The sequence below is a fragment of the Carassius gibelio genome, chromosome A10, assembly GCF_023724105.1.
Source record: "Carassius gibelio isolate Cgi1373 ecotype wild population from Czech Republic chromosome A10, carGib1.2-hapl.c, whole genome shotgun sequence".
Lineage (NCBI taxonomy): Eukaryota > Metazoa > Chordata > Actinopteri > Cypriniformes > Cyprinidae > Carassius > Carassius gibelio.
In genome coordinates, this window is record NC_068380.1 from 5,110,098 (window position 1) to 5,134,957 (window position 24,860).

Genomic DNA, 24,860 nt, shown 5'->3' on the forward strand with positions numbered 1-24,860 from the left:
GCAGGTGTCTTAATCACGCAGTACATCACTTTATTTTAAGATGAAAAATGAATTGGGCCGATGTCGAGTCTGACAGAAGACTTGACTGTTGCTATAGTAACCAGCACGCGCATCTGATTGATAAACCGCACGCTCTTAGTTCTCTCTCGAGCGAAGCGGCACATCAAACACCGCTCCATTAAAGCCTTTGGAAATCAGAGAGTGGAGCGCGCAGCACTGTTAATATTTGATCAAAGTGATTCCAGCACGCGCTCCGTGTCCGCGCAGTAAAACACCTGATGCGCGCGCACTGCGTTTCATCAGCCAGGCCTAAAAGCTCAAATAAACACGATTTACTGCATTATTTATTAATTTCAGTACATCAGTATTAAAGGCCGTCTAGGGTGTGCTTTTCTATATTTTGCAGATTTCTTATACTTGTAAATTCAGACTGATTTGTTTAACTGAGAAGATTCAGAGACCACAATTAATGTTTATTCATTAACTTCATCCAGTTCATCAGTGGACCGACATGTGATTAGGAACTTCTGCTTCTGTAATATTCCTGATAATATTCCCATCCTCTACAAATCCCTTACTACAGAAATAAAGGCTATCTAGTCTTAATTGTGGCCTTCATGATGTGACCTGTTTCCTCTGATCGAAAGCATTTGAGTGTTACATATATTATTAACAAGAATATAAATCCACTGAGAGCAGATCAATACAAAATCAAGTCATCAAATCAAACTTTATTAGCCAAGATTTAAATTATATATAAAACACAATATTGATACAGAAAAAAAGTAGTAACAAAACAAGTATATTTGACATTAAATTTGACAATTAATAAATAACAGTTTTAATTAAAGCACAGAATTCAATTCAATCTTTTTTTTTCTTTTTTCTTTTTTATAATGCGATGCCACATACCCCTTCCCCCCTTCGCCCCCTTTTTTGGCGAAAGCCATTCTTGACTTATTAAAATTAAAAAGTATTTAAAACCCATTTTTCTGGCTCATAGAATATAATAAATATCTGTTACATATTATTTTAAATATTTTAAAAACAAATAAATGGAAGAATTATTTTAGTATTTTTGATACACTATTATAGTTTTGTTATTTCTTTGAGTTAATTTTATTTTTGTATTTTGTTTTCACTTTTATTTTAGTAATCATTGCAGTTTTGTTATTGTTTTTAAATATGTATAGAATTTACTTAGTTTTAATTATTTGTTAGTAGTATTTTTTACATATTTTATTCCATTTCAGTTCATGCTTATGTATATATAACAAATATATAACAACAAATATTTTTGAATGTTTTTAGTTATTTATAAACTAAATAAAAAAAATGAGAAATGTTGCCTTGGCAACTAGCTGAAATTAAATAAGTAATATAATTTATTTAAAGTAACAAAAATGTTCTTGATGGCTTTAGTTGACTGTAATAAACCTCTACAGGACCAAGACATAGACCAATTCCAATTTAGATGCTCACTCTTAAAGCCATAGTTCACCCAAAAATTAAAACGGTCATCATCATGTTGTTCCAATCATCTTTCAGCTGTTAAACACAAAATAAGATAATATGAAGAATGCTAGTAACCGAATAGTCACCAGGAGCCACTGACGTCCACAGTATTTTTTCCCCATACTATGGAAGTCCATGGGGACCAAAAACTGACACATTCTTCAAAATAACTTTCACTTTTAGGTGAAGTATCCCTTTAAAATTCCTGATATTTCCAGGTTTTCCGTGACTTCTCTAAACAGACGCTCTCATCAGGACTCATAGTTCCGGTTCGGGTCTTTCTCCTCCTCGGATGTAAGCCAGTGCTTTCTGAGGCCCGTAGGAGGAGGTGGGGAGCGGAGCAGGGAGCGTGGACGGAGGGAGCTGTGACTGTCGGTCCAGAGACTGATAGATAGAGGGCGATAGAGAGCGGTTAAAGTGCAGTGGTGAGCCGGTGGTCCGAGGAGCGCGGGTGAGTGAGGAAGACGAGGAGGAGGACAGATGCGAGCGGCTCCCGTATCCATATGCCGCGCTGCTCAGGAGGAACTCCCTCGAGCCGTACGCCGGAGGAGTCGGGCCGCGAGACGACGACAGCCCGCGTAAATCCTGCGGCAGGCTGCGTCTGCTGGGAGTGTCGTAGATGCCGCTGTCCTGCAGGGGTTTGTCCTTGTCGTCGGGCTCACGGCGCTCCTGGATGGAGCTCATGAGTGGTTTGGGAAGGCTGTCGTAGCGGACGGGCGACGGCTCGCGGTTGATGTGCATGAACACTGGGCTGCAGTTGCGTGCCGGAAGCCGCTGCACATCAACGCAGCCGTGGGACAGACCCGGATCCATGGGTAGGAACGCCGCCTGGACGCCCGCGGGATGCAGAAGGCTGTCATAGGACAGGCTCCCCGTCCGGCCGCTGAGGACGCTTTGGCTCGCGTGTGGGATTTCGGCACGCTGGGATCCGCGGCGGCTGGAGTGCTTGAGACTCAGCGAGCGTGAGTTCAGAGTCAGAGCGATTGCGTGGTTCTCGGGCTGCAGCAGACTGGGTTCAGACGCGTGTTCCTGAGGAACCAACGGAGAGATCCTCAACACCATCTACATCGACAGACAAAGGAACATCTAGGAGAACATGCAGCCAGTTTCCACGAAAACATCCAAAGCAAGTCAAATGTATTTATTTAAAGCTTTTCACAATCATTCCAAAGCAGCTTTACAGAACATACTGTTATGTCTAAAGCGCTTATTGTGGGTTTTAGTGACACGAGTGATCCTCAAGATTTACATCTAGCTATATCGAGCTTTTAGTGATGTCTAGCACATCTATCAGTGTGGCAGTGACTCAAACACATGACTGAGAATTCAAAGGTAAATTTGAGAGTGAAATTTCATTCCATTAAGACGTTCCTGGAGGTCCTCCAACACTGCAGGTTTTCTATGTCTCCTTATTCAAACACACCTGATTAAGATCATCAGATCATTAGTAGAGACTCCAAGACCTGAAATAGGTGTCTCTGACACAGGAGAGATGCAAAAGTTGCAGTGTTGGGGAGCCTCAAGGAACGAGGTTGGGAACCACTGCATTAAGAGATTTAAATATTACTCGGTTTCATTCTATTACAAGATTTAAACGTCAGTCGGTTTTGTTCTATATCGAGATTTAAACATTGGTCAGTTTCGTTCTATTAAGAGATTTAAATGTCGGTCAGATGTGTTCTATTACGAGATTTTTACATTCTATTACGTTCAGTTATGAATTTTATACGTCTGCCGGTTTCATTCTATTACAAGATTTAAACATCGGTCGGTTTCATTCTATTATGAGATTTAAATGTCGGTCGGTTTCATTCTATTATGAGATTTAAACATCGGTCGGTTTCGTTCTATTACGAGATTTAAATGTCGGTCGGTTTCGTTCTATTACAAGATTTAAACATCTGTCGGTTTTGTTCTATATCGAGATTTAAACATTGGTCAGTTTCGTTCTATTACGAGATTTAAATGTAAGTCAGTTTAGTTCGATTACGAGATTTAAACGTCGGTCAGTTTAGTTCAATTGTGAGATTTAAATGTCGGTCAGTTTCGTTCTATTACGAGATTTTTACGTTCTATTACGTTCAGTTATGAATTTTATACATCTGCCGGTTTCGTTCTCTTACAAGATTTAAACATCGGTCGGTTTCATTCTATTACGAGATTTAAATGTCGGTCGGTTTCGTTCTATTATGAGATTTAAACATCGGTCGGTTTCGTTCTATTACAAGATTTAAATGTCGGTCGGTTTCGTTCTATTACAAGATTTAAACATCGGTCGGTTTCGTTCTATTACGAGATTTAAATGTCGGTCAGTTTCGTTCTATTACAAGATTTAAACGTCAGTCGGTTTTGTTCTATATCGAGATTTAAACATTGGTCAGTTTCGTTCTATTACGAGATTTAAACGTCCGTCAGTTTTGTTTCATTATGAGATTTAAACGTCAGTCGGTTTCGTTCTATTACAAGATTTAAATGTCGGTCGGTTTCATTCTATTACAAGATTTAAACATTGGTCGGTTTCGTTCTATTACAAGATTTAAACATTGGTCGGTTTCGTTCTATTACAAGATTTAAATGTCGGTCGGTTTCATTCTATTACAAGATTTAAACATTGGTCGGTTTCATTCTATTACAAGATTTAAACATTGGTCGGTTTCGTTCTATTACAAGATTTAAACATTGGTCGGTTTCGTTCTATTACAAGATTTAAACATTGGTCGGTTTCGTTCTATTACAAGATTTAAACATCGGTCGGTTTCGTTCTATTACAAGATTTAAACATTGGTCGGTTTCATTCTATTACAAGATTTAAACATTGGTCGGTTTCGTTCTATTACAAGATTTAAACATCGGTCGGTTTCGTTCTATTACAAGATTTAAACATTGGTCGGTTTCGTTCTATTACGAGATTTAAACATCGGTCGGTTTCGTTCTATTACAAGATTTAAACATTGGTCGGTTTCGTTCTATTACGAGATTTAAATGTCGGTCGGTTTCATTCTATTATGAGATTTAAACATCTGTCGGTTTCGTTCTATTACAAGATTTAAACATTGGTCGGTTTCGTTCTATTACGAGATTTAAACATCTGTCGGTTTCGTTCTATTACAAGATTTAAACATTGGTCGGTTTCGTTCTATTACAAGATTTAAACATCGGTCGGTTTCGTTCTATTACAAGATTTAAACATTGGTCGGTTTCGTTCTATTACGAGATTTAAACATCGGTCGGTTTCGTTTTATTACGATATTTAAATGTCAGTCGGTTTCGTTCTATTATGAGATTTAAACATCGGTCAGTTTTGTTCAATTACGAGATTTAAACTTCGGTCAGTTTTGTTCAATTACGAGATTTAAACGTCCGTCAGTTTTGTTTCATTATGAGATTTAAACGTCCGTCAGTTTTGTTTCATTATGAGATTTAAACGTCAGTGGGTTTTGTTCTATTATGAGATTTAAACATTGGTCAGTTTTGTTCAATTACAAGATTTAAACGTCCATCAGTTCCGTTTTATTACGAGATTTAAACATACCCCAGTTTAATTTAGTTATGAGTTTTATACATCCGTCGGTTTCGTTCTATTACGAGATATAAACATCGTTCGGTTTCATTTTATTACGAGATTTAAACATTAGTAGGTTTCATTTAGTTATGAGTTGTATACATTCGTCAGTTTCGTTCTATTACGAGATTTAAACATCGGTCGGTTTTGTTCTGTTACAAGATATAAACATCGGTCGGCTTCATTCTATTATGAGATTTAAACGTTGGTCAGTTTTGTTCAATTACAAGATTTAAACATCGGTCAGTTTCGTTCAATTACGGATTTAAACATTAGTCGGTTTTATTTTACTTCGAGATTTAAACATTAGTCTGTTTCTTTAGTTATGAGTTTTATAAATCTGTCGGTTTTGTTCTACTACGAGATTTAAATGTCAGATGGTTTCGTTGTAAGCTAGTCATCAAAGAGTCTGATGTGAGTCTACCTAGTTTTAATCAAGCAGCTGCTCAAAAGCCCAAGGAGATGATTGCAAGGAAAGAAAAACTCAATTTTAGTGACAACAGGAGAATAAAAACCTTGGCCCAAAACCAGGTTACACCTGGAGAGCCAGCTCTTCTCTGGACAAACCGTTTCAACAACATCAGCCTCGTCAAAGGTTACTGAGTGTAAATCTGTCTCCTCACCTGATCTCTGGGAACTTGGTAGAGCACTTTGGTGGGCGACTCTGAAGTCTGGAGTGGATTCATACTGTGTCCTGAAAGCATTAGAGCTCTGGACTGGAGCAAACTCTCTATTAGAAAACAAACAATAGAGGAGACATGAACAGATTCAGTGTTTCAGACCGTACAGAAACATGATTCTGCCACACATCCACTCACCTTCCAACGCTGCCAAATGGTTCTTGAGCAGGACTGGGTCTGGTTTGGGAGGCAGCGGAGGTGGACAGGTCAGACTTTTACTGTCTGGAGCGTCTACTTCCTCTAGAGACTGACACAAACACACCAACATGACACTAAATATTACACAGATATCAATAGTGACATAATCACTCTCTTACTGTGAATCTACTTTAAAGTGAACAAACCAGGGTTATTAAACTAAAACTGAAACCATAAAAAAACATTTTTGTTACTTGAAATAAAATACAGATTAACTTAAATAATGTAAAATATACATAGCTTTCTTTACTTATCTAGTGCCAAGGCAACTATCATTTAGTTTAAGCTTAATGTACTAAAATAACTAAAACTAAAACTGAACATTTTAAAACTATAACTAAAACAGACATTTAAAAACAACAAAAACTTACAAAAATTTGAAGAAGCACACAACAAAGTTACTAAAACTTTAAATAAAGTTAACATAAAAACAGAAAAGAAATCTAATTCAGAATATTAACAATATAATTAACAAACATATTATATTATAATATTTTAACAAAAAATATATCAGAGATACTAAAATAACACTTATCAAAGTAAAAAAAAATATATATATATATATATATATATATATATATATATATAATATGCAACATTTCATTTGATAAAAAAAACTATATAGATTTATTTTTAAAAAGTCATAAATAACAATGACTAAAATTAAATAAAATTACTAAAACTTTAACCAAAATTAAATTGAAAACAGAAATTATAATCACCAAAAAAATCTCACGACTCACGATTTAAATGAAGTCAAGCTATGCTTTTGAAAAAGTTGTCTAATATATTTCTAAGTTATAAAAGTACAATCTGTTTAAGCTGTCAAAATCACTTTAGATTTATAATGATTGCATTAAATATATGTTTGTTTGTTTGTCATTCAGAGCAGTATGATCGTCAAACGAAGCTTATGGACTGAATCATTTTGAATTGTTCAAATGACACCATTCCCTAAAATTAATTAGACTAGCTTCAGAGAGAAACCATCAAATCTGTTTAAAAATATTTAATGGATTAAAACATATAGGCTTTAGTAAATTGACAGTGTCTTTATCCATATAACTGAGTGGGTTTCTAAAGCACAGCTGATGGTTAATGATGCTGAACGCAGCTCAGGTTTGATGTTTGACCTTATTCAATTATTCACAGCCTTGATGCACCACAAATGAAGTATTAATGGACATAAGTACCTTGATCGGGAGTGTTTGGCTCAGTTTGTGGGATTCTGGCTGATGGAAAGGAGGCTGAATGTGAAGCGGCAGTCTCTCACTGAGTTTCTCTGTGTACCTGATATTTAACGAGCAAAATCATCGTTAAAATTAAACATCCTGTCTTCATTTACTCACCCTGCATGCTGTTAATCAGTTTGGCATCCTTGATGTTTCATTCACAAGAGAATGCGAGAAGAATGTAATAAAAATGTATAACTTCTCCCAAACGCATAAATTATGATTCATTTTGGGTATTTTATATCATGTTTAAAGCTTGAGAGTAGTAACGATGAGCTTGAGTTCTTCAGAAAAAAATAACTAATTTAATAAATAATTTTGTTTAATGGTCAATGTCATGAAAGCATTATATATTGTGGATAGTAATATAAAAAAACCTATGTAAAAATTTGCATTCAAAGTGCATTAAAATTAGGTGCTAATAATGAATAATATATATACAGTTTAATTTTAAGAAATATTGTCTTTTTATAATTTTTATGTAACTATTTAGGTTTATTTTAATTTTTAACTTATTTTTATGTATTGCTTAGAACTTTATTTTAACTGTATTATTTAACTTTATTTTAACTTTTAGTTCAGTTTTAGTTTCTAGTTTATACACTAGTTTAATCTTATTTTTATGAATTGCTTCACACTTCATTTTAATACAACTGTATTGTTTTTTTTTTGTTTATATTGCATATGTATTTTTCTTGTCCTTGTTCATGTGTAATGGCAATATTGTATGGAAACACAATCACAAAGTACTTTAAATGGTTAAAAATTACCATCTGTCACATATACATTCTGGGCATGCCTTTATTTTATTTGTAAGAACTCGTATTGGCATCCATGATGCATGAAGACATAATAAAATGTTGCAATAAAATTATTGTTGCATGGAACTTTTGAATTTCTCGTTCTGGATTCTGATAATTTTCAAGTGTCTTCTGTCGCATTTAAAGCCTGAGAGACGTCGTATGAGATATTGTCGGAACTAAATGTATCTGTTTGTGTTCCATAGAAATAGTAACAGCATGTTTTAGATTCTTCATGCAAGGGATTGTTTTGCGCGTGTAGAAGCGCGCTCACCTGGGCGTGATGGGACTGAAGAGCACAAACTGCACGTTCTGACAGCAGCCGCGCGTGAACGGATTCACTCCTCCCTGGAACTTCCCTGTCACCTGTCACACGTCACGAGGAAGTTCAGTCTCCAGCAGAATCTGATCTGATGCATGTCACACATGACCTTACCTGTTCGTTTGTGGTGCGTCCCCTCGCCACCAGCACCAGATGAAAACAGGACAGACCCAAGACGGGGATGAAGAAGAGAGCCGAGACACTCATGACCACCAGCCTGAACACACACCGTCAAGGTACTGTTCACCGCTTTAAACATCATCTGTGTGACGTTTCAGACGATCAGAGAGCTCGTAGTGTGTCAGTTCAAAGTTCAAAAGCAGGGTTATTATCAATACATCTAAATTATTACAACCATTTCTGTTAACTGAAACAAGCACAATACTAAAACTGAAAAAAGTAACCTAAAGAGTAATATAGTACTCAGTATTACTCAAATTTAAATTAAAACTGAAATGAAAAAATAACTGTAATATATAATACATTTTTAAATCACATAAATTTTGTTATCACATAACAAAAAACCGAACTAAAAATAAATTGATCCTTAGTAGAAATCTACAAAAAAAAAAAAAAAGAAATAACAAAAGCATGCAACAAAATTACAAAAAAATTATTAAAAATGAAATAAAAATAAATTAAACCTAAATAATAATATTTTAAGAACAAAATAGTAAAAATTTAACTGAAAAATAAAATAATAACAGTATTAAATAATAAATACAAATAAAATATTTGTAAAATTAATAAAAATGTCAAGAATGATTTAGTTTGTTGCCTCGTTCCTTACATGTGCTAATCTAATCTAATCTAATCTAATCTAATCTAATCTAATCTAATCTAATATCGTTTAATATATGTTAGAGCGCTGATTTGTGGTCCTTTATCAATCCTGTTTTCAACTCTACACCTCACACTTTCCTGTCATTCTCTACCGTCCTGTCTGCTTAATGCATGAAAAAAACAAAAAAAACAAACAACAAACATATGAAATCTAATTCTACATATTAGAAAAAACATTAAATAATACTAAAATAACACAGGTTCAGATTAACTTCCTGATTAGTGACACACTGTGTTTTGTTTGAACGGCCGAAGTGTCAACTACTGACTCAAACCAATCACGTGAGTCTGGGGCGGGGCTATCTGTCTGACTGACCAATGGGAGACGGGGCAGTATGTTTGTGTCATTATTTCTTGTCTTTCCATGCCACAATCATGGAGCTGAAGGATACGTGACGGCGTTGTGCAGTTCCCACAGGTTCTCCGGGTGATCCAGAACATACAGGAGCCCGCCGGAGAACACGCCCACCATGTGAAGAGTCAGAGACAGCAGGAAGAGGAAGAAGAAGCGATAGTTGCGTCTCCCGATGCAGTTGTTCACCCAGGGACAGTGATGATCAAAGTCCTAAAGAGATTACATGTATTAGTGCATTAAAACAACAAATTAATCGCATATAAATAGGGCATATTTGAAATATGAGCAGCCTGAGGGCGGAGATATGCTAATTAACCATCCTTAAGCAGATGTGGGCGGGGAAATCTTGATTATTGAGAATTTAAGTTTTTTGAGGATTAATAAAAAGGAGTGAATTGTGAATTTTGCATCCCTTTAAATATTTATAATGCATTAAACAAAATAAATAAATAATGCACAATTAATTTTGACAGCCCTAATATATATATATATAGCTATGTTATTATTAGTGATGAGTTAGCTAGTCGTGGTGGCGTTGGTCTCACCTCCACGCAGTGATCACACACGCTACAGTGCGAGCAGCGCGGCGGACGATAGAAGTGACAGGAAGCGCACCACTTCATGCGAACCTGCACGCCGCGCACCTCCACGTTCTTATAGAGCGGCGCACGGAAGTCCTCGTCCTTGTCCTCGTCCTCATTAGCTATGACGAAAACACAGAGCGTTTTAAAATCAACATGTGCGTTTTACATTTCCGCTGTGGAATAAAAAAGTAAAAAGCGTAATTGCAAAAACTTATTATCTCATAATTCTGAGATATAAACTCACAATTGCATGTTAAAAAATCTGAATTGTGAAATAAAAAGGCACAATTAGCTTTTTAGATGTTTATACCATGGCAGCAAAAAAAATCGCAATTAGCAGTTTATAACTTGGAGTTGTGACAAAAGGTCAGAATTGTTCTAAGTTAATTGTCTTTTTATTTGTTTTTATTAATAGCATTATCTTTTTTCATCCAGCAACTACAAGATAAACTAACTAGCAATTGTGAGGAAAAAAGTCAGAATTATGAGATAGCTAGCATCATGCGATAAATGCTAAACGTGTTAACAACATGCTAGCAACATTTTAAATCAACATGATAATCATGTTAATAAAACGTTAATCCTGCTAACAATGTGCTAAAACATGCTAGAAACATGTTTATTTATATTCAACATTAAATCATACTTAAATATGCTAGATATAAATATGCAAGTATGATAAATCATGCTAGTGACAATGTAAATCATGTTCGCAACAATGCTAAAGCATTGTTAGAAATGTGATAAATCATGCTGGCTGGCAACATGCTAAATCTCACTAATCATGCTAACAACATGTTAAAACATGGTAGCAACATGCTAATCATGTTAGCAACATGCTAAAACATTGTTAACAATTTGTTAAATCATGCTAACAGCATGATAAATCACAGTAAACATGCTAACAATATTTTAAAAGAGGTTAGCAACATGATCGTCATGGTAATAACATGCTAATCACAATGAAAATTATGTTAGCAACATGCTAAAACATTGTTAGCAATGTTCTAAATCATGCTAACGGCATGCTAAATCACAGCAATAATGCTAACAATATTTTAAAAGGTGTTAGCAAAATGATCATCATGGTAATAACACACCTATCATGCTAACAGTGTGCTAAAACATGCTAGAAACATGCTAAATCATATTTAAATAAACTAGCAACATGATAAAATATTAATAGCGACAATGTAAATCATGTCAGCAACATGCTAAAACATTTTCAGCAATTTGCCCAATCATCTTAGCAGCATGTTAAATTACCTTATTTTTCCATTCCATGTCAAAACAACAAAACAAAACAAAATTGGAAGATGTAAATTAAAGATCCTGAGAAGAAAAGTGTCAGACTTGGAGACTGCAGCTGTGATGTTTGTCTGAGTTCATCAGATTGATCTGTGATTGTGTGTTTGACTCGACTGACCTCTCGGGAACACGCCGGCATCCATGAACGTCGCCATGATGAAGTTCGCCATAACGAAGAGGAAGACGATGCCGACGCATGGCGGGAAAACAGGAGACACGTTCACGGCGAGCCACGGACACCTGAGAGGATCACAGATAGAGCAAAGATCTCCAGAGGAACCACACACACAATCTCAACAGCTCAGAGTTTCTGATCAAGTAAAGGTCAGAATACGGTCAGTAATATCTCCAGATGAACTCTTCCTGGACTGAAGCAGCTCAGCTTTACTTGATTCTCCATCAATCATGTTTTAGAGTCTCAAATCTGATCCTCAGGATCTTTTGAGGAGCGTTTGTTTCCAGAAGCTTTACTTTCACTGTTCCTCAGCGGAGGAATGATCTTCACAAGCCTCCAGAACATCTCACATCTTCTGAGGAGCCTTGATTTCTTCAGCTCTCCATCACTGTGTTATATGTGCGGATCATCTACATCTCATCTCATTACTGGAGATATAGAGTGATATTTACATCCATTTATATCAGTATCTGCTCTACTGTTAGAAACATCACTGATTTACATCAGAATTCATCTTAGAAATATCAGCATCTGCAGAAAATTCATATTTTTGCTCTGTTTCAGTAAAACTGAGCTCCATATTCTCGCTATATCATACTAAATGAGCCATAAAAGCCTGATATGTTACTCAAATATCATCTTTCAGAATTGATTTAAGAACAATCACATGAAATATTGTTGACTTCATGTCAATGCACCAATAATCAGTTCAGATCTGCCTTCATCATCGCTCCACCGTTTGTAGCTCAGGGTGAATAATTCACAAGCAAAGCTTTCACTTGAGTCGAATCAAACGTCTTGTGCCTTTCTGAAGCTCCATCTCTAACATCTGAGAGATTTGTGGGCCCTGAGGACCATCAGCTTCACAAGGACAAGAAGAAAAGTGTGGATCAGTCTAAAAAAGGAAAAGCGTAGCGGGGATGATTGCATCCGGAGCGTGAGATTAAAAGCAGAGGTAATCAGCCGCTGGGACGCAGATTAAACTCAGGTTTTTATTGAATGAATCTGTGCGATCAAATTAAAGACGGGAAACTACAGCATGATTGTTTCTGAACTGATATAGTTCTGTATCTGTATGTGTGTCAGCAGGAGGGTCTGAACGTCACTAATCTCAGATTACAGGATCACAGAGCCGTCTGCACAGCCTTCACAGCGCACAACACAACAGTACGACACCCAGACCAAACAGATCCCAGTCAGTCTGTGCTTCACTGTCAGAAACACCTCTGACTCATCACATTCAACTCCACAAATGCATCGCAAAATGAGCTCTATTTAGTTTCAATTATTATTTCCTTGACAGTTAATCACATCTGTATGGATGCTTGTTTCTGGCACGGAATGAATGTAAAAAAATAAAGAAAAAAATGCTGATTTTTATCTCATAATTCTTTTTTTTTTTACTTGCAAGTTTGTACAGTATTTACATTTTTTAAAATAAATTTTTTACTTTTTCCCCTCAGAATTCTACGAATTCTAATATCTTAAAATTCTGTGTTTGTTTCCAAAAAAAGTCAAAAAAGTTCGATATAAACTGCGAGAAAAAAAGACAAAATGTATTTTTTATTTTGTAGAGGAGGCAGAAATAAATAAATAAAAAAGATGTTAAAAAAGTCAGAATTGTGAGATATACATTTCCTATTTAAAAATATCTTAGAATTTTGTAATTTAAAAAATTGCAATTACCATTTTATGCATTTTTTTTTTTCATTCAGTGCTGGAAGCAATTTTTTCTCACAATTGCACGTTTACATATTACAATGTTTACATTTGTTCTATGAATTCTAGTTCATATCTTATACACAGAATTATTTTCTCTAAATTGTCTAAGAGTTAACGTCTCATAATTCTATTTTTAGTTTCCGTCATGGAATACTGTGAGATATAAACTGAGATATATATCAAATACATTTGTCTCCTAATTTATCATTATTTCAATGAAAACAACAAAAAAGAATAATATATTATTTGAATTTAAAGTAAATAAAATATCAGAATGGAATTAAATAGAATAAAGCTTCACTCATCACCAGATACAGCAGAGTAAAAATGACTTAAAATGTAACATTAAAAACAGACTCTAGTTACTATTACCAACTTTGAAAATAAATGCCTCAGAAGTTAACATCTAGAGACATTGCAATAAGAGAAACAGTAATATAATACATTGAAAAACTGGATTTGTTTTCTTTATATATATATATATTTGTATTTTTTCAAATGAAATCTATAATGCATGAGCTCAAGGGAAAGTGAGTTAATCTGGATATGGGTCATGAAGAAATGATTTGTATGGAGGACAAAGGCTTTTCTCTTTATGAGCGGATTACGGCTGATGTCTCGTTGATTTCTGACCATCTGCACACAGAAACATATTCAGTCACCTGCTTCATTCACAACACCGTACAAACACATTAAACACTATGATGCACATACTAATGACAGAAATGCTGCTGAAAACAGATCGTGCACAAACACACTGGAGGTGCAATGCATTCTGGGATTCTGAGTCATTTGTGTAGGTTAGTTACCGGTGTGTGTGCAGTTAAAGAACAGATGCATGTCACATTTCTGTCCTTTTACACTACAGGGTATCAGTGCTTCTCTGCAGTAAAGTCATCAGAGTTTCTCCCCAAACTTCTCTCTCTCTGTATGAACGTGTGTGTCTGGTGTGAAGCCCGTTCTGTGCTCATGACAGATGTGCAGCTTAAACTCATCGGGGGTCACAGGGCTGATCAACACCCCGATTCCTCCGGGATGGGAATCAAACAGCACCAGGAGCAAATCCTAATCCTCACCATCCCATCTGCTCCAGTCTCCGCAGCGGAGCGGCCGATGCATGATGCATGCACACAAATACTGCACCAGAAGCATGCACGCATTCACATATTCATTACCAGACAAAACGGTTTCAGAAATGGTGAAAACTGGCTTTAATCAACTTGGTAAAAAACATGATTATGGTGTTTAATATTCCAGGAGGACAGAGACGCTTGAAGATGACCTGTGAGATATTTATAAATGTGTTTTTACATGTTATAAATTAATCTTAAACAACATATATTCGTAACATACTTTGCAATGCACCACATCTTTTCATAAATAGTTGTAACCAAAGTTAAAATGCATTATAACACTTGCAGATTCCAACACTGATCTGAAAGTATTACATGAAGAGTTGTTAGTGTCATGAAAGATGCAGGTGTCTGTCAGAGCTAAACCTAAAGGAAGACTGCTGAAGTGGATGAAGGAAGGTCAGCTCAGAGGTGACTTACGTGAAGACGAAGAAGAGTGTGGATGAAGTGACCAGTAGAGCGGCAGCAGTGGACACGGGGATGTAAGCGCTGCTCCTGCGCATCCTGCGTCCACATCAGCCATCAATCACTCTCTCAAACACACAACAGACCTTCAGCAGCAGCTAACACACATCTCAGATCAGAGCAGTGCGAGTGTGTCAATCATCAGTGTGTCAGCGAGGTCAGATGGTTTATACAGGGGGCTGCTGGGGGTGGGGCAAGAGGGGGGCAGTGGGTGTGGCTCAGTGTAGATTTGTGGGTGTGGCCTGCAGTGGGCGGGGCATCAGAACATCCCACACCTAATTTGAATTTAATCTCAATCCAACAGCCACTAATCTGTCATGGATGTCCATGGTTGTAGAAGATAAAGCATCCTGATGAAGTCTCTTCTGTTCACAAAGCCTACATTTATTTGATAAAAAATAAAACAAAAGCAGTAATAAATTTATAATTTAGAATAACTGTTTTCTGTGTGAATCTCTGTGGATGTACAGCTGTTTCAGCATCATTCCTCCAGTCTTCAGTGTCACATGATCTTCAGAAATCAGAATAATATGATGATTTACTGCTCAAGAAACATGAACTTCGGAGCGTGTTCGCGACTCGGTTGATTCAGATCGGGACTTCGGAGCCTGTTTGTGATTTTTTTAAATTAAGATCTGGACATCAGAGCAGGAAGTGTTTGTCAAACAGTTAATTTGTGATAAATTAATATTTGACCTGAGGCTTTTTTTTAACCTGTCCATGTGATTTTTAATTGATTTCAATGACTTTTGGAAGTCAATACTTCTTGTACCTCAGTTGCATGTGTTGTGTTTTATGAATTGTGGATGAATTAATCAACTGAGAAATAAAGTTGAACATAAATTATCATGAACTCTTAAAGATGATGATGAAAGAAAAGGTAATATTGCATATAAAATTATATCTAAATATGAACTAACTTGCGCAATACAGTAAATATTCTTACTCTACCTTAAATCAGTGAAAAAATGTTTGGCTCAGTTTACAGAAAAGTGTACGTCACACATCCTTTTATTATGATGCAACATTGTTTCCTCTTCAGATGAGTATTTAACATGTTGATTATTGTGGGGATTAGTGTGTAAGTGCCACTCACACACACACACACACACACACACACACGCCGGTCAGAGTTTGGTATCAGAATGCTTTTTATTTATTTTTTTGTTTTTTTACAGGAGTTTCCTTATCAAAACTGCATTTATTTGATCAAAGATACAGGGGAAAAAGTGAAATATTATTATGAAGTAAAGAATTTTTTTCTATTTTAATATACATTAAAATATATTTTATTGCTGTGATTTTCATTATCATTACTCCAGTCTTCAGTGTCACATGATCTTCAGAAATCATTCTAATATTGTGATTTATTATCAGAGTTGTGCTGCTGAAACTGTGATACTTCTTTCAGGATTCTTTGATGAATGAAAAGTTAAAAAGAAGAGCATTTATTTAAAATAGAAGTATTTTCTAACAATAAACACTAGAGTTCAAAAGTGTGGGGTCAGAAAAATTGATTCTTTCTTTCTAAACAAAAAATTCAACTCTTTTAGGATGTATTGTTGATTGTTTAGATTCAGATCGGGAATTTGGAGCATGTTCACGACTGATTCAGATTTATCAACTGAGAATAAAGTTGAACAGAAAATATCATGAACTCTTAAAGATGATGATGAAAAGAAAAGATAATATTGCATATAAAATTATATCCTCCTATATAAATTATATTCCTCCGCAGATGAGTATTTAACATGTTTATTATTGTGGGGATTAGTGTGTAAGTGCCACTCACAGTCACACACATCACACACACACACACACACACACACTGGTCATGGGTTATGGGGGGTTTTTATCACAGAAATAAATGATATTTTAAAGGTAAAATAAAACAGAAACCATTATTTTATACATTTTATTTTGATAAGTTTGAATTATTAATGATTTTTGACTGTAGCATCACTATCAATAGCCGCGTGTCAATAGCAGGTGGCGCTGTTGATCTATAATCACCTGCAGAGACACTGAATTACAACCTTTTTTTGTTTCAAACAGTTCATTGAACAATAATAAATGAAGTACCTGAAGCTGACAATGAAGTAAATGTATAATAATTAGCACAGATGATTAATTTAGTGCTGTAAACACGCGTGTGTGGGGCGGAGACGCGCCGCGGAGCGTCAGACGCGCGTGAGGACCAAACACAGCAGAACAGTAGAAAACTTCACTCCTTTTATTATTTCTCTTTTACTATAGCGATTTATTTTTAGATATGTGATCTGAGTCTTTCATAGAGTTGTTTTATAAACGCAGTAACTTTGAAATCAGCTCTGAAAGTTCCTGTAAGTGTTTAAAAACGAATTATGATTTAATAACGTGTTGAATGAATTTGCTAAGAACGGTATTCTATGTTTTTTTACATAGAGGTTATTAATATATCTAATATAATATATATTAATATCTAATTAATGGCCATGTGAGCTGATTAAAGTTCTGTCAGATGGTCAGCAGGTGGCGCTCTGACGCCATAAATCAGCTCAAAACTGCTCTTATGCATTAATTACATGCATAATATAATACATTTTTCAGCTTTATTAAACTGTTCGTCTTTAAAACATTCATAACATTCAGTTTATTAATGGAAAGAAAATAGATATTAAGACAGATATTAAACGTAGCCAATAAAAAGTGGAATATGCTAATCACTGTTGCCAATTCCTCGTTTTTACCGCGTAATCGGGTCACATTAACAATGTTGACTCGACCCAAATAAAGTGATTTTTTTTATTTAGCGACTGTAATGCGGATTTTACACACACCCTTGTATTTTATCCATCGGAACGCGACTCATTTTTCCGTTTTAACGTTTTGGGCTCGTTTTCCTCAGCGCTTGGGCGGGTTTTATTGTGAGAACCTGGCAACCCGAGTCTCTGACAGCTGTGTAACTGGAGTCCAGCCGCAGATAACTTTGTGAGGAGCGGAGCCGTTAACTCTCTCAAAGCGACAGGAGTTTATCATGGAGACCACTGTTACTTCGTTAGAAACGGCTGTCGGTGTAGTTTAAGCTGAAGCGTGTAGATGTGTCATCGTTAATGATGTTCCGTGTGTTCTCGCTGGCGGCGGCGGAGCGCGGGAGACAGAAGCGGCTGCTCGAGCTTAGTCTGGCGGGGATCTGTGAGCTCGAGCTGCTCAAGCGACGGCACGAGGCGATGATCACCGGCGCGCTCGCGCTGCACGCGCCCGAACCCGAACCCGAGGCGGAAAGAGCCGAGCGGCCGAGCGACGACACGAGCTCTCCGGTGAGACGACGATATTGAATCTTCACAGAATAATGCACAAGTCACGAAAAGCAGAACAGTCTCAGATTGTTTGATTGTGTTTCTTAGTAAATATAGCACGGTTTAGTGTCACTTCTCTTTATATTCTCCAGCAGAGCAGTTCTCTTCATCATTGGTGAAATAGTTGTTTTGGTCTTTCAAACTGAAGTTTGTAGCTGAATATGAGAATACATCGACAAAATTGGTTTTGAAATTTTTTTTACTTAGAAATTGCTAGTAATTTTCGCAAATAATTACTTAGAAATGCAAATAAAATTGAATAAAAGGTGAAATTCTGAAGTAGAACCATACTTCAGTAATCTCTAATTTATTTACAACTTCGAATTTTTTATTTTTTAAATTTTTTTCTATACAGTGAAACTTTCCCCTTCCTCAGAAAAACATGTTCTTTGTTAAAGAAATAAATGAGAAAAAAATTACTAGTAAATTTCACAGCTGATTAGCAAAATCTAGTAACATGGTGAACTAAATATTAAATTGTGAAGTAGAAAGACTGAAATGGTATTTTTAGTAGCACATCATAAAATAATTATTGTTTGCAACTTCAATTTGAAAAAAAGTTTACAGTATAACTTTCATATTCCTCCGTGATTTATTGGCCCACAGAAGACTAAAATGTATGAGAAGTGTGTTTTCAGAGATTTATTACACCAGAGAAAGTGTTTCGTTCAATTTCCCACAGAAAAGAGGTTTATGTGTGTCTCCTCCTCCACAAAAAAAACAGACATTAATAATAAACCATCATCATTCATCGATCTGGTTCAGTGTGGAAACCAGAAAGTGCCTCTAAACCGGTTCTGAGCGATTCTGGAGCAGTGAGATGAACTGAATGATGAACAGAACCTCTCTCTCTCTCTCTCTCTCTCTCTCTCTCTCTCTCTCTCTCTCTCTCTCTCCCTCCCTCTTTCTCTTTCTCTCTCTCTCTCTCTCTCTCTCTCTCTCCCTCTCTCCCTCCCTCTTTCTCTTTCTCTCACTCTCTGTCTCTCTCTCTCTCTCTCCCTCTCTCCCTCCCTCTCTCTCTCTCTCTCTCTCTCTCTCTCTCCCTCTCTCCCTCCCTCTTTCTCTTTCTCTCACTCTCTGTCTCTCTCTCTCTCTCTCTCCCTCTCTCCCTCCCTCTCTCTCTCTCTCTCTCTCTCTCTCTCTCTCTCTCTCTCTCTCTCTCTCTCTCTCTCTCTCTCTCTCCCTCCCTCTTTCTCTTTCTCTCTCTCTCTCTCTCTCTCTCTCTCCCTCTCTCCCTCCCTCTTTCTCTTTCTCTCACTCTCTGTCTCTCTCTCTCTCTCTCCCTCTCTCCCTCCCTCTCTCTCTCTCTCTCTCTCTCTCTCTCTCTCTCTCTCTCTCTCTCGTGTTCTGCTGAAGGATGGAGGTTTAGTTCAAGAACAGATTGACCTGATGGTGTTTGATGAGGGATCTGTTCTAAACGAGGGTGTGGAGAAACACACACACACACAAACACACACACACACACAGTATTCTTACATGCTCCTCAGTAAGTACATGCGTGTGTGTGTGTGTGTGTGTGTGTGTGTCCAGTGGGAATGATATCTGTCCTAAAGTTAGGAGAAAGAAAACACACACACACACACACACACACACCGCCACAAACCTCACTTCTGTACTGATTTGATCACATCATGTGTTTATAACCAGATGATGTGTTGGTGGTCACAGAATAACAAAATACTACTAAATAACAAATGCTGTGATTTATACAAAATACATATATTTTTTAAAATTAGAATAAATAAAGTATAAAAACAGATTATTGGAGTTGTTTTTACAAGTAAGTAATTATGTCTTTCAAAGTAATAATAATATTTTTGTAATTATTTGTCAAATCTACAAGCAATCTCTGAGTGAAAATTGTTTTAAAGTAAATCCTACAATTTTTTATTATTATTATATATTTTTCTTGGGCCCTATGACATACTTTCCAAATTCCGTGTTTTAGTTTTCATTTTTCTATATTATATTTTTAATGGTTTTTAATTATGCATTAATTAAATTTGAGAAATTAAAGTGGATTTATAATCAATTGAACTGAAACTTGTTTTATGCGTAAAAATTTTTCTGGATTCTGTGTTTTATGATTTAATACAAATTTATAATCAAATACATTGGTAATCAAATGAATGCATTAAACATTTAAAAGTGTAATTAATATTTTAAGATGTTATAAAATTAAGTTCAAACACTTGAATTTTTTGAAAAAAGTGCTGCCTAACAAAAACTATTATTTTATATTATATATTATATTATTATTATTATTATTATTATTCTGTCATCATTTCTTCAAGCTGAACCAAACTTTTATTTTGGCAGGTTGAAGTGTTTTATTTTTATTTATTTATTTATTTTTATTAATCACAAAGCATGTCTACTTAATTAAAATCATGAAACTTATAATTTAACATCAATATAGTAAAAGTAAAAAAAAAAAAAATATATATATATATATATATATATATATATATATATATATATATATATATATATATATATATATATATATATATAATTTTTTTGTGTGTGTGTTTATTTAAATTTTTCTGGTTATCAAATGAAGACATAAAACAGCAATTTATTTTATCGTTTAATCAAATGAAAACAAAAGAAGCTTTATTTTTGGCAAACAAAGGGTGTTAACTATTAAAACTAAAACATGGGAGCAATATTGTGTGATTATTCCTTAAAAACAACATTTAGTATTTTATCATTAATAGTAGTAGTAGTTTCACACACATTCTACTGCACAGTAATATATTTCCAACATGATTTATTCCAGTCACACGGCTCTAGATCGCTGCTGATGTGCAGGTGTGTGTTGGTGTGTTGGTGTTTGCAGGACGGAGCGTGGAGTCTGATCAACATCCTGCAGCATCAGGTGGGAGAACTGAAGATGGACAGCAGATCTACTGACCGCCGAGACCACACCAGTACGGCTACGCTTCACATTATCACCTCCTCTAGAGATGCTGCTGTGATGCTGCTGGGTTTCAATGTAAACATCCCATTCATTTTCTTCGTAGTGGAGTTGATTTTTGACAGTCCTACTAATGAAAGAATAGTGGTTGGTTTGGTTTATTGCTTATAACTCTTAAACGAAGACAGTTTTGAATCCCTGTGAGAAAAATGAATGGGAAAATGCTTCCAGAACCAATGATGCTGCTTATGTATATATAAACATATACCCTGTGTAAAGTGTGTGTGTTCTCTGTCAGGTTTCTCTGAGCAGCCTGAGATCCACCCTGTCCAGCTCACTGAGAGACCCACACACACACACACACACACACACTCACTAACTCACACACACACAGTCAGTCACACACAAACAGACACACACACACTCACTAACTCACACACACACACACACACACACACACACACACACAGTCAGTCACACACAAACACACACACTAACTCACACACACACACACACACAGTCAGTCACACACAAACAGACACACACACACACACACACAGTCAGTCAGTCACACACAAACACACACACACACACACTAACTCACACACACACACACACACACACAGTCAGTCACACACAAACAGACACACACACACACACTCACTAACTCACACACACACACACAGTCAGTCACACACAAACACACACACACACACACAGTCAGTCACACACAAACAGACACACACACACTCACTAACTCACACACACACACACAGTCAGTCACACACAAACACACACACACACACACAGTCAGTCACACACAAACAGACACACACACACACACACTCACAGACTGTCGTTAACATTAATAGTATTATCTTATTATCATGAGTTCTTGCACACACAATAATTTTTGTTTTTGTAATGTAATGTTTATTTATGAATGAGAATTAAGAAAAACACATACAGCAAGAAGATTGTTCACACGTTTTACAATATTTACTTAAATTAATTACATTTAAATCAATATGCTTATAAAATTGTTAACTAGATATGTCATCAATTTCTTTAAATTAGCAAATGTTTAACCCATTTTTAACCTTAAGTTAAATTTGTTAAGCACTTCTTGGTGTATGAAAATAATCTGGCCTGACCATACATCAGTAGCTTCTTTACAAAGCAAATGCAGTTCAGTGTGATGCAGCCCTTGAGTTTGGCAGAACAGTGATTCCTTGAGTCATGCTGACCGTCATTACCTCTGTCTGTAGGTGATGTGTTTGTGGGCCGTGAGCTGGGCACACGTTCTCTCCACAAGCCCTGTCTGCTGGAGGGTGTCCCTGAAGACGAGACGTGGATCTGGCATCCCAGCGAAGACGACTCCAGACAGGCGCAGCGCACAGAGGCGTACATCCTCGGCCTGATCCAGCGCCGCTCGCCTCCCTCTAGACCCACTAAACCCCGCACCAGCGTGACTGTGGTCAGACACACCAGCCCTAGCCACAAAGATCCGCCGCACGTCCCAGACGAGAGACACGCGAGGGACGAGGCCTGCTCCGTCCTCTCTCCCAGACCGGCGCTAGCTGGGATCCGCTCCAGCAGCAGCGAAGCCGAATCTCTTCAGCACTTCCACCAGCCCAAGCGCTCGCCCTCATCTGAGGAGCTAGTGAATGCACAGTACATCCCAGCACAAGCCGCCGTGCACCGGACACACCGGACCCACCGGACCCACGCCTCTCCAAAACCCACGTCCTCTCAGTCGAGAGCCGCAGCGAAGAAGTGCCGCTTCACAGAGAACAAGATCGCGCCGAAGAAGCCCGGACGGAAAGCCTGTCGCGCTCCGTCCGAGAACAGCCTGCGAGAGTCCAAATACAACACAGTGGAGCGGGACGCGGTGCGCAGCGCTCCTCCTAAAACACGCCGCGGCTCGGGTCACCGCCGCTGGCGCTCCACGCTAGAACTGAGTCAGGACGAAGCCGAGACGCCTCCTGAACAGCCAATCAGACGCTCCCGTAGACCTGGCATCTACACCCATCTTCATCATCAGCTGCAGGACGCCGGAGACTCAGAGTCCAGTCTGACCGAGGCAGACTCCCCCGGCTCCAGATCACTGTCCTGCGACTCTGACGAGAGCAGCCGATTGGTCTGGCCTCAGCAGCTCCGCCCACAGCTGGCCCCGCCCTCTCCACCACACCCACCGCAGCCCAAAGCCTTCGTGAAGATCAAAGCGTCGCACGCGCTCAAGAAGAAGATCCTGAGGTTCAGGAGCGGATCACTCAAAGTCATGACCACCGTATGAACGACACGAGCTCCAGCGGAGAGACAGAAGCGGAGGATGGAGTAGAAATTAGAGAACTAGAATTTAAATGGAACCAAATTCAAAGACATTTTGTATTCCGTATTTGATGTTTAACATGAAACGAAAGAGAATTTCCCTCTGGTTTTCCTCCAAAATAAAAGCTCTATGGTTTAGGGTTTGAAATCAAAGAAAATATTTTGATTTTAATTTTTAAAAAATTATTTATAAAATAATAATTATTTTTATTTAATATTATTTTATATAATAAAACAACCATAAATATTAGTAAATAATATCATTATTTGTACTCTCATACAATTAATCGTATACAACTGTTATATAAAATAATATTAATTATTATATAAATTCTAAATTATTACATAAATTTTTAGCTTATTTTGTCCCCCAGAATGACCTAATTTACCCCAAAATCTTCAGATGGAGCTCAACACTATGAAGCTCACTGGATCTTTATTTCTGGAGATCTGGTCTGTTTGTGTGGGACTCTGTGTTGATTTTCTTTGAATTGCTCTTCCTGTCGTCCCAGCTGAGATCGCTGTTGAACGTCCTGTGTGTTTTAACTCTGTACAGTGATGTTCATCATGAGATCGAGGTGATTTAGTGTTTGCCCGACTGAGAGAAACTCAACACGGCTCTGCAGATTCACTCTTATTGTCTTCACACACAGCACCTGCACAGATGAAGCCAGACCAAACACTTGTAAATACATGTAAATGTTGCTTGTATTTATGAATGTAATCTTTGAATAAACACCTGCAAGATCAGACTGAGTCCTTCCATCACCAGCATCTCTCTTCTGCTCGGTGTGTGTGTGTGTGTGTGTGTGAGAGAGAGAGAGAGAGAGAGAGAGAGAGAGAGAGCGAAAGAGAGAGAGAATGTACATGAGTGTAAGTGACTGAGAGTGAGTGTGAGTGTGTGTGTGTGTGTGTGTGTGTGTGTGTGACTGAGTATGTGTGTCTGAGTGTGTGTTTGAGTGTGTGTGTTTGAGTGAGAGTTAATGAGTTTGTGTGTGTGTGTGTGTGTGTGAGTGTGGGACAGGGACAGACGCAGGGAGCTCAGCTAGTGTAGAGGCGTTTACAACACACCGTTTCAACTAAAAACTGAAAACCCGTGCATTTGCATTGGTTTGGGGCATGAAAACACAAACTTTTGAAAAAGGGTTTAAAAGTGCACGTTTTTGAAAAATTATAATGTCAACGTCTCAAACATGAATTTGTGAAAATAGTGACATTAAATGTATTAATTATTAATGTAGTTTATCTTTACTAGGTGACATTGCCCCGAATACAGTCTTTGATTTTATCTTTAATTTTAATTTTAGTTAATGCTTTGATGCATTTGTTGTGTTTGAGTGTTTAATATATATAAAGTTTTTAAGTTTTAGTTTCAGT

At 37.0% G+C, this 24,860-nt stretch overlaps 2 protein-coding genes across 2 annotated transcripts; one reads left to right on the top strand and one right to left on the bottom strand.

Annotated features, from left to right (window-relative positions):
- Nucleotides 1–711: 711 nt before the first annotated feature.
- On the bottom strand, nt 712–15,018 carry zdhhc8a (zinc finger DHHC-type palmitoyltransferase 8a). The gene is made up of 10 exons (XM_052608969.1): nt 14,850–15,018; nt 11,518–11,639; nt 10,053–10,210; nt 9,545–9,717; nt 8,424–8,526; nt 8,262–8,353; nt 7,149–7,245; nt 5,896–6,004; nt 5,701–5,807; nt 712–2,577 (listed from the first exon to the last, which is right to left on the bottom strand). Exons 1-10 carry the CDS (start codon nt 14,930–14,932, stop codon nt 1,774–1,776), a joined length of 1,848 nt encoding a protein of 615 aa, XP_052464929.1. The 5' UTR covers nt 14,933–15,018; the 3' UTR covers nt 712–1,773.
- A 2,567-nt stretch (nt 15,019–17,585) lies between these two features.
- Nucleotides 17,586–24,226, top strand: LOC128020912 (dapper homolog 3). The gene is made up of 3 exons (XM_052607712.1): nt 17,586–18,193; nt 21,075–21,165; nt 22,421–24,226. Exons 1-3 carry the CDS (start codon nt 17,987–17,989, stop codon nt 23,446–23,448), a joined length of 1,326 nt encoding a protein of 441 aa, XP_052463672.1. The 5' UTR covers nt 17,586–17,986; the 3' UTR covers nt 23,449–24,226.
- The last annotated feature ends 634 nt before the right edge of the window (nt 24,227–24,860 follow it).

Excerpts from the sequence above, each read along its gene's own strand:
- zdhhc8a (XM_052608969.1), bottom strand. The coding sequence starts at position 14,932 with ATGCGCAGGAGCAGCGCTTACATCCCCGTGTCCACTGCTGCCGCTCTA. Across the intron at positions 8,354-8,423 it reads GACGCACCACAAACGAACAG|GTGACAGGGAAGTTCCAGGG; the intron begins GTAAGGTCATGT and ends GACGTGTGACAG. Across the intron at positions 6,005-7,148 it reads GCCAAACACTCCCGATCAAG|TCTCTAGAGGAAGTAGACGC; the intron begins GTACTTATGTCC and ends TGTTTGTGTCAG.
- LOC128020912 (XM_052607712.1), top strand. The coding sequence starts at position 17,987 with ATGATGTTCCGTGTGTTCTCGCTGGCGGCGGCGGAGCGCGGGAGACAG. Across the intron at positions 18,194-21,074 it reads GCGACGACACGAGCTCTCCG|GACGGAGCGTGGAGTCTGAT; the intron begins GTGAGACGACGA and ends TGGTGTTTGCAG. Across the intron at positions 21,166-22,420 it reads TGACCGCCGAGACCACACCA|GTGATGTGTTTGTGGGCCGT; the intron begins GTACGGCTACGC and ends CTCTGTCTGTAG.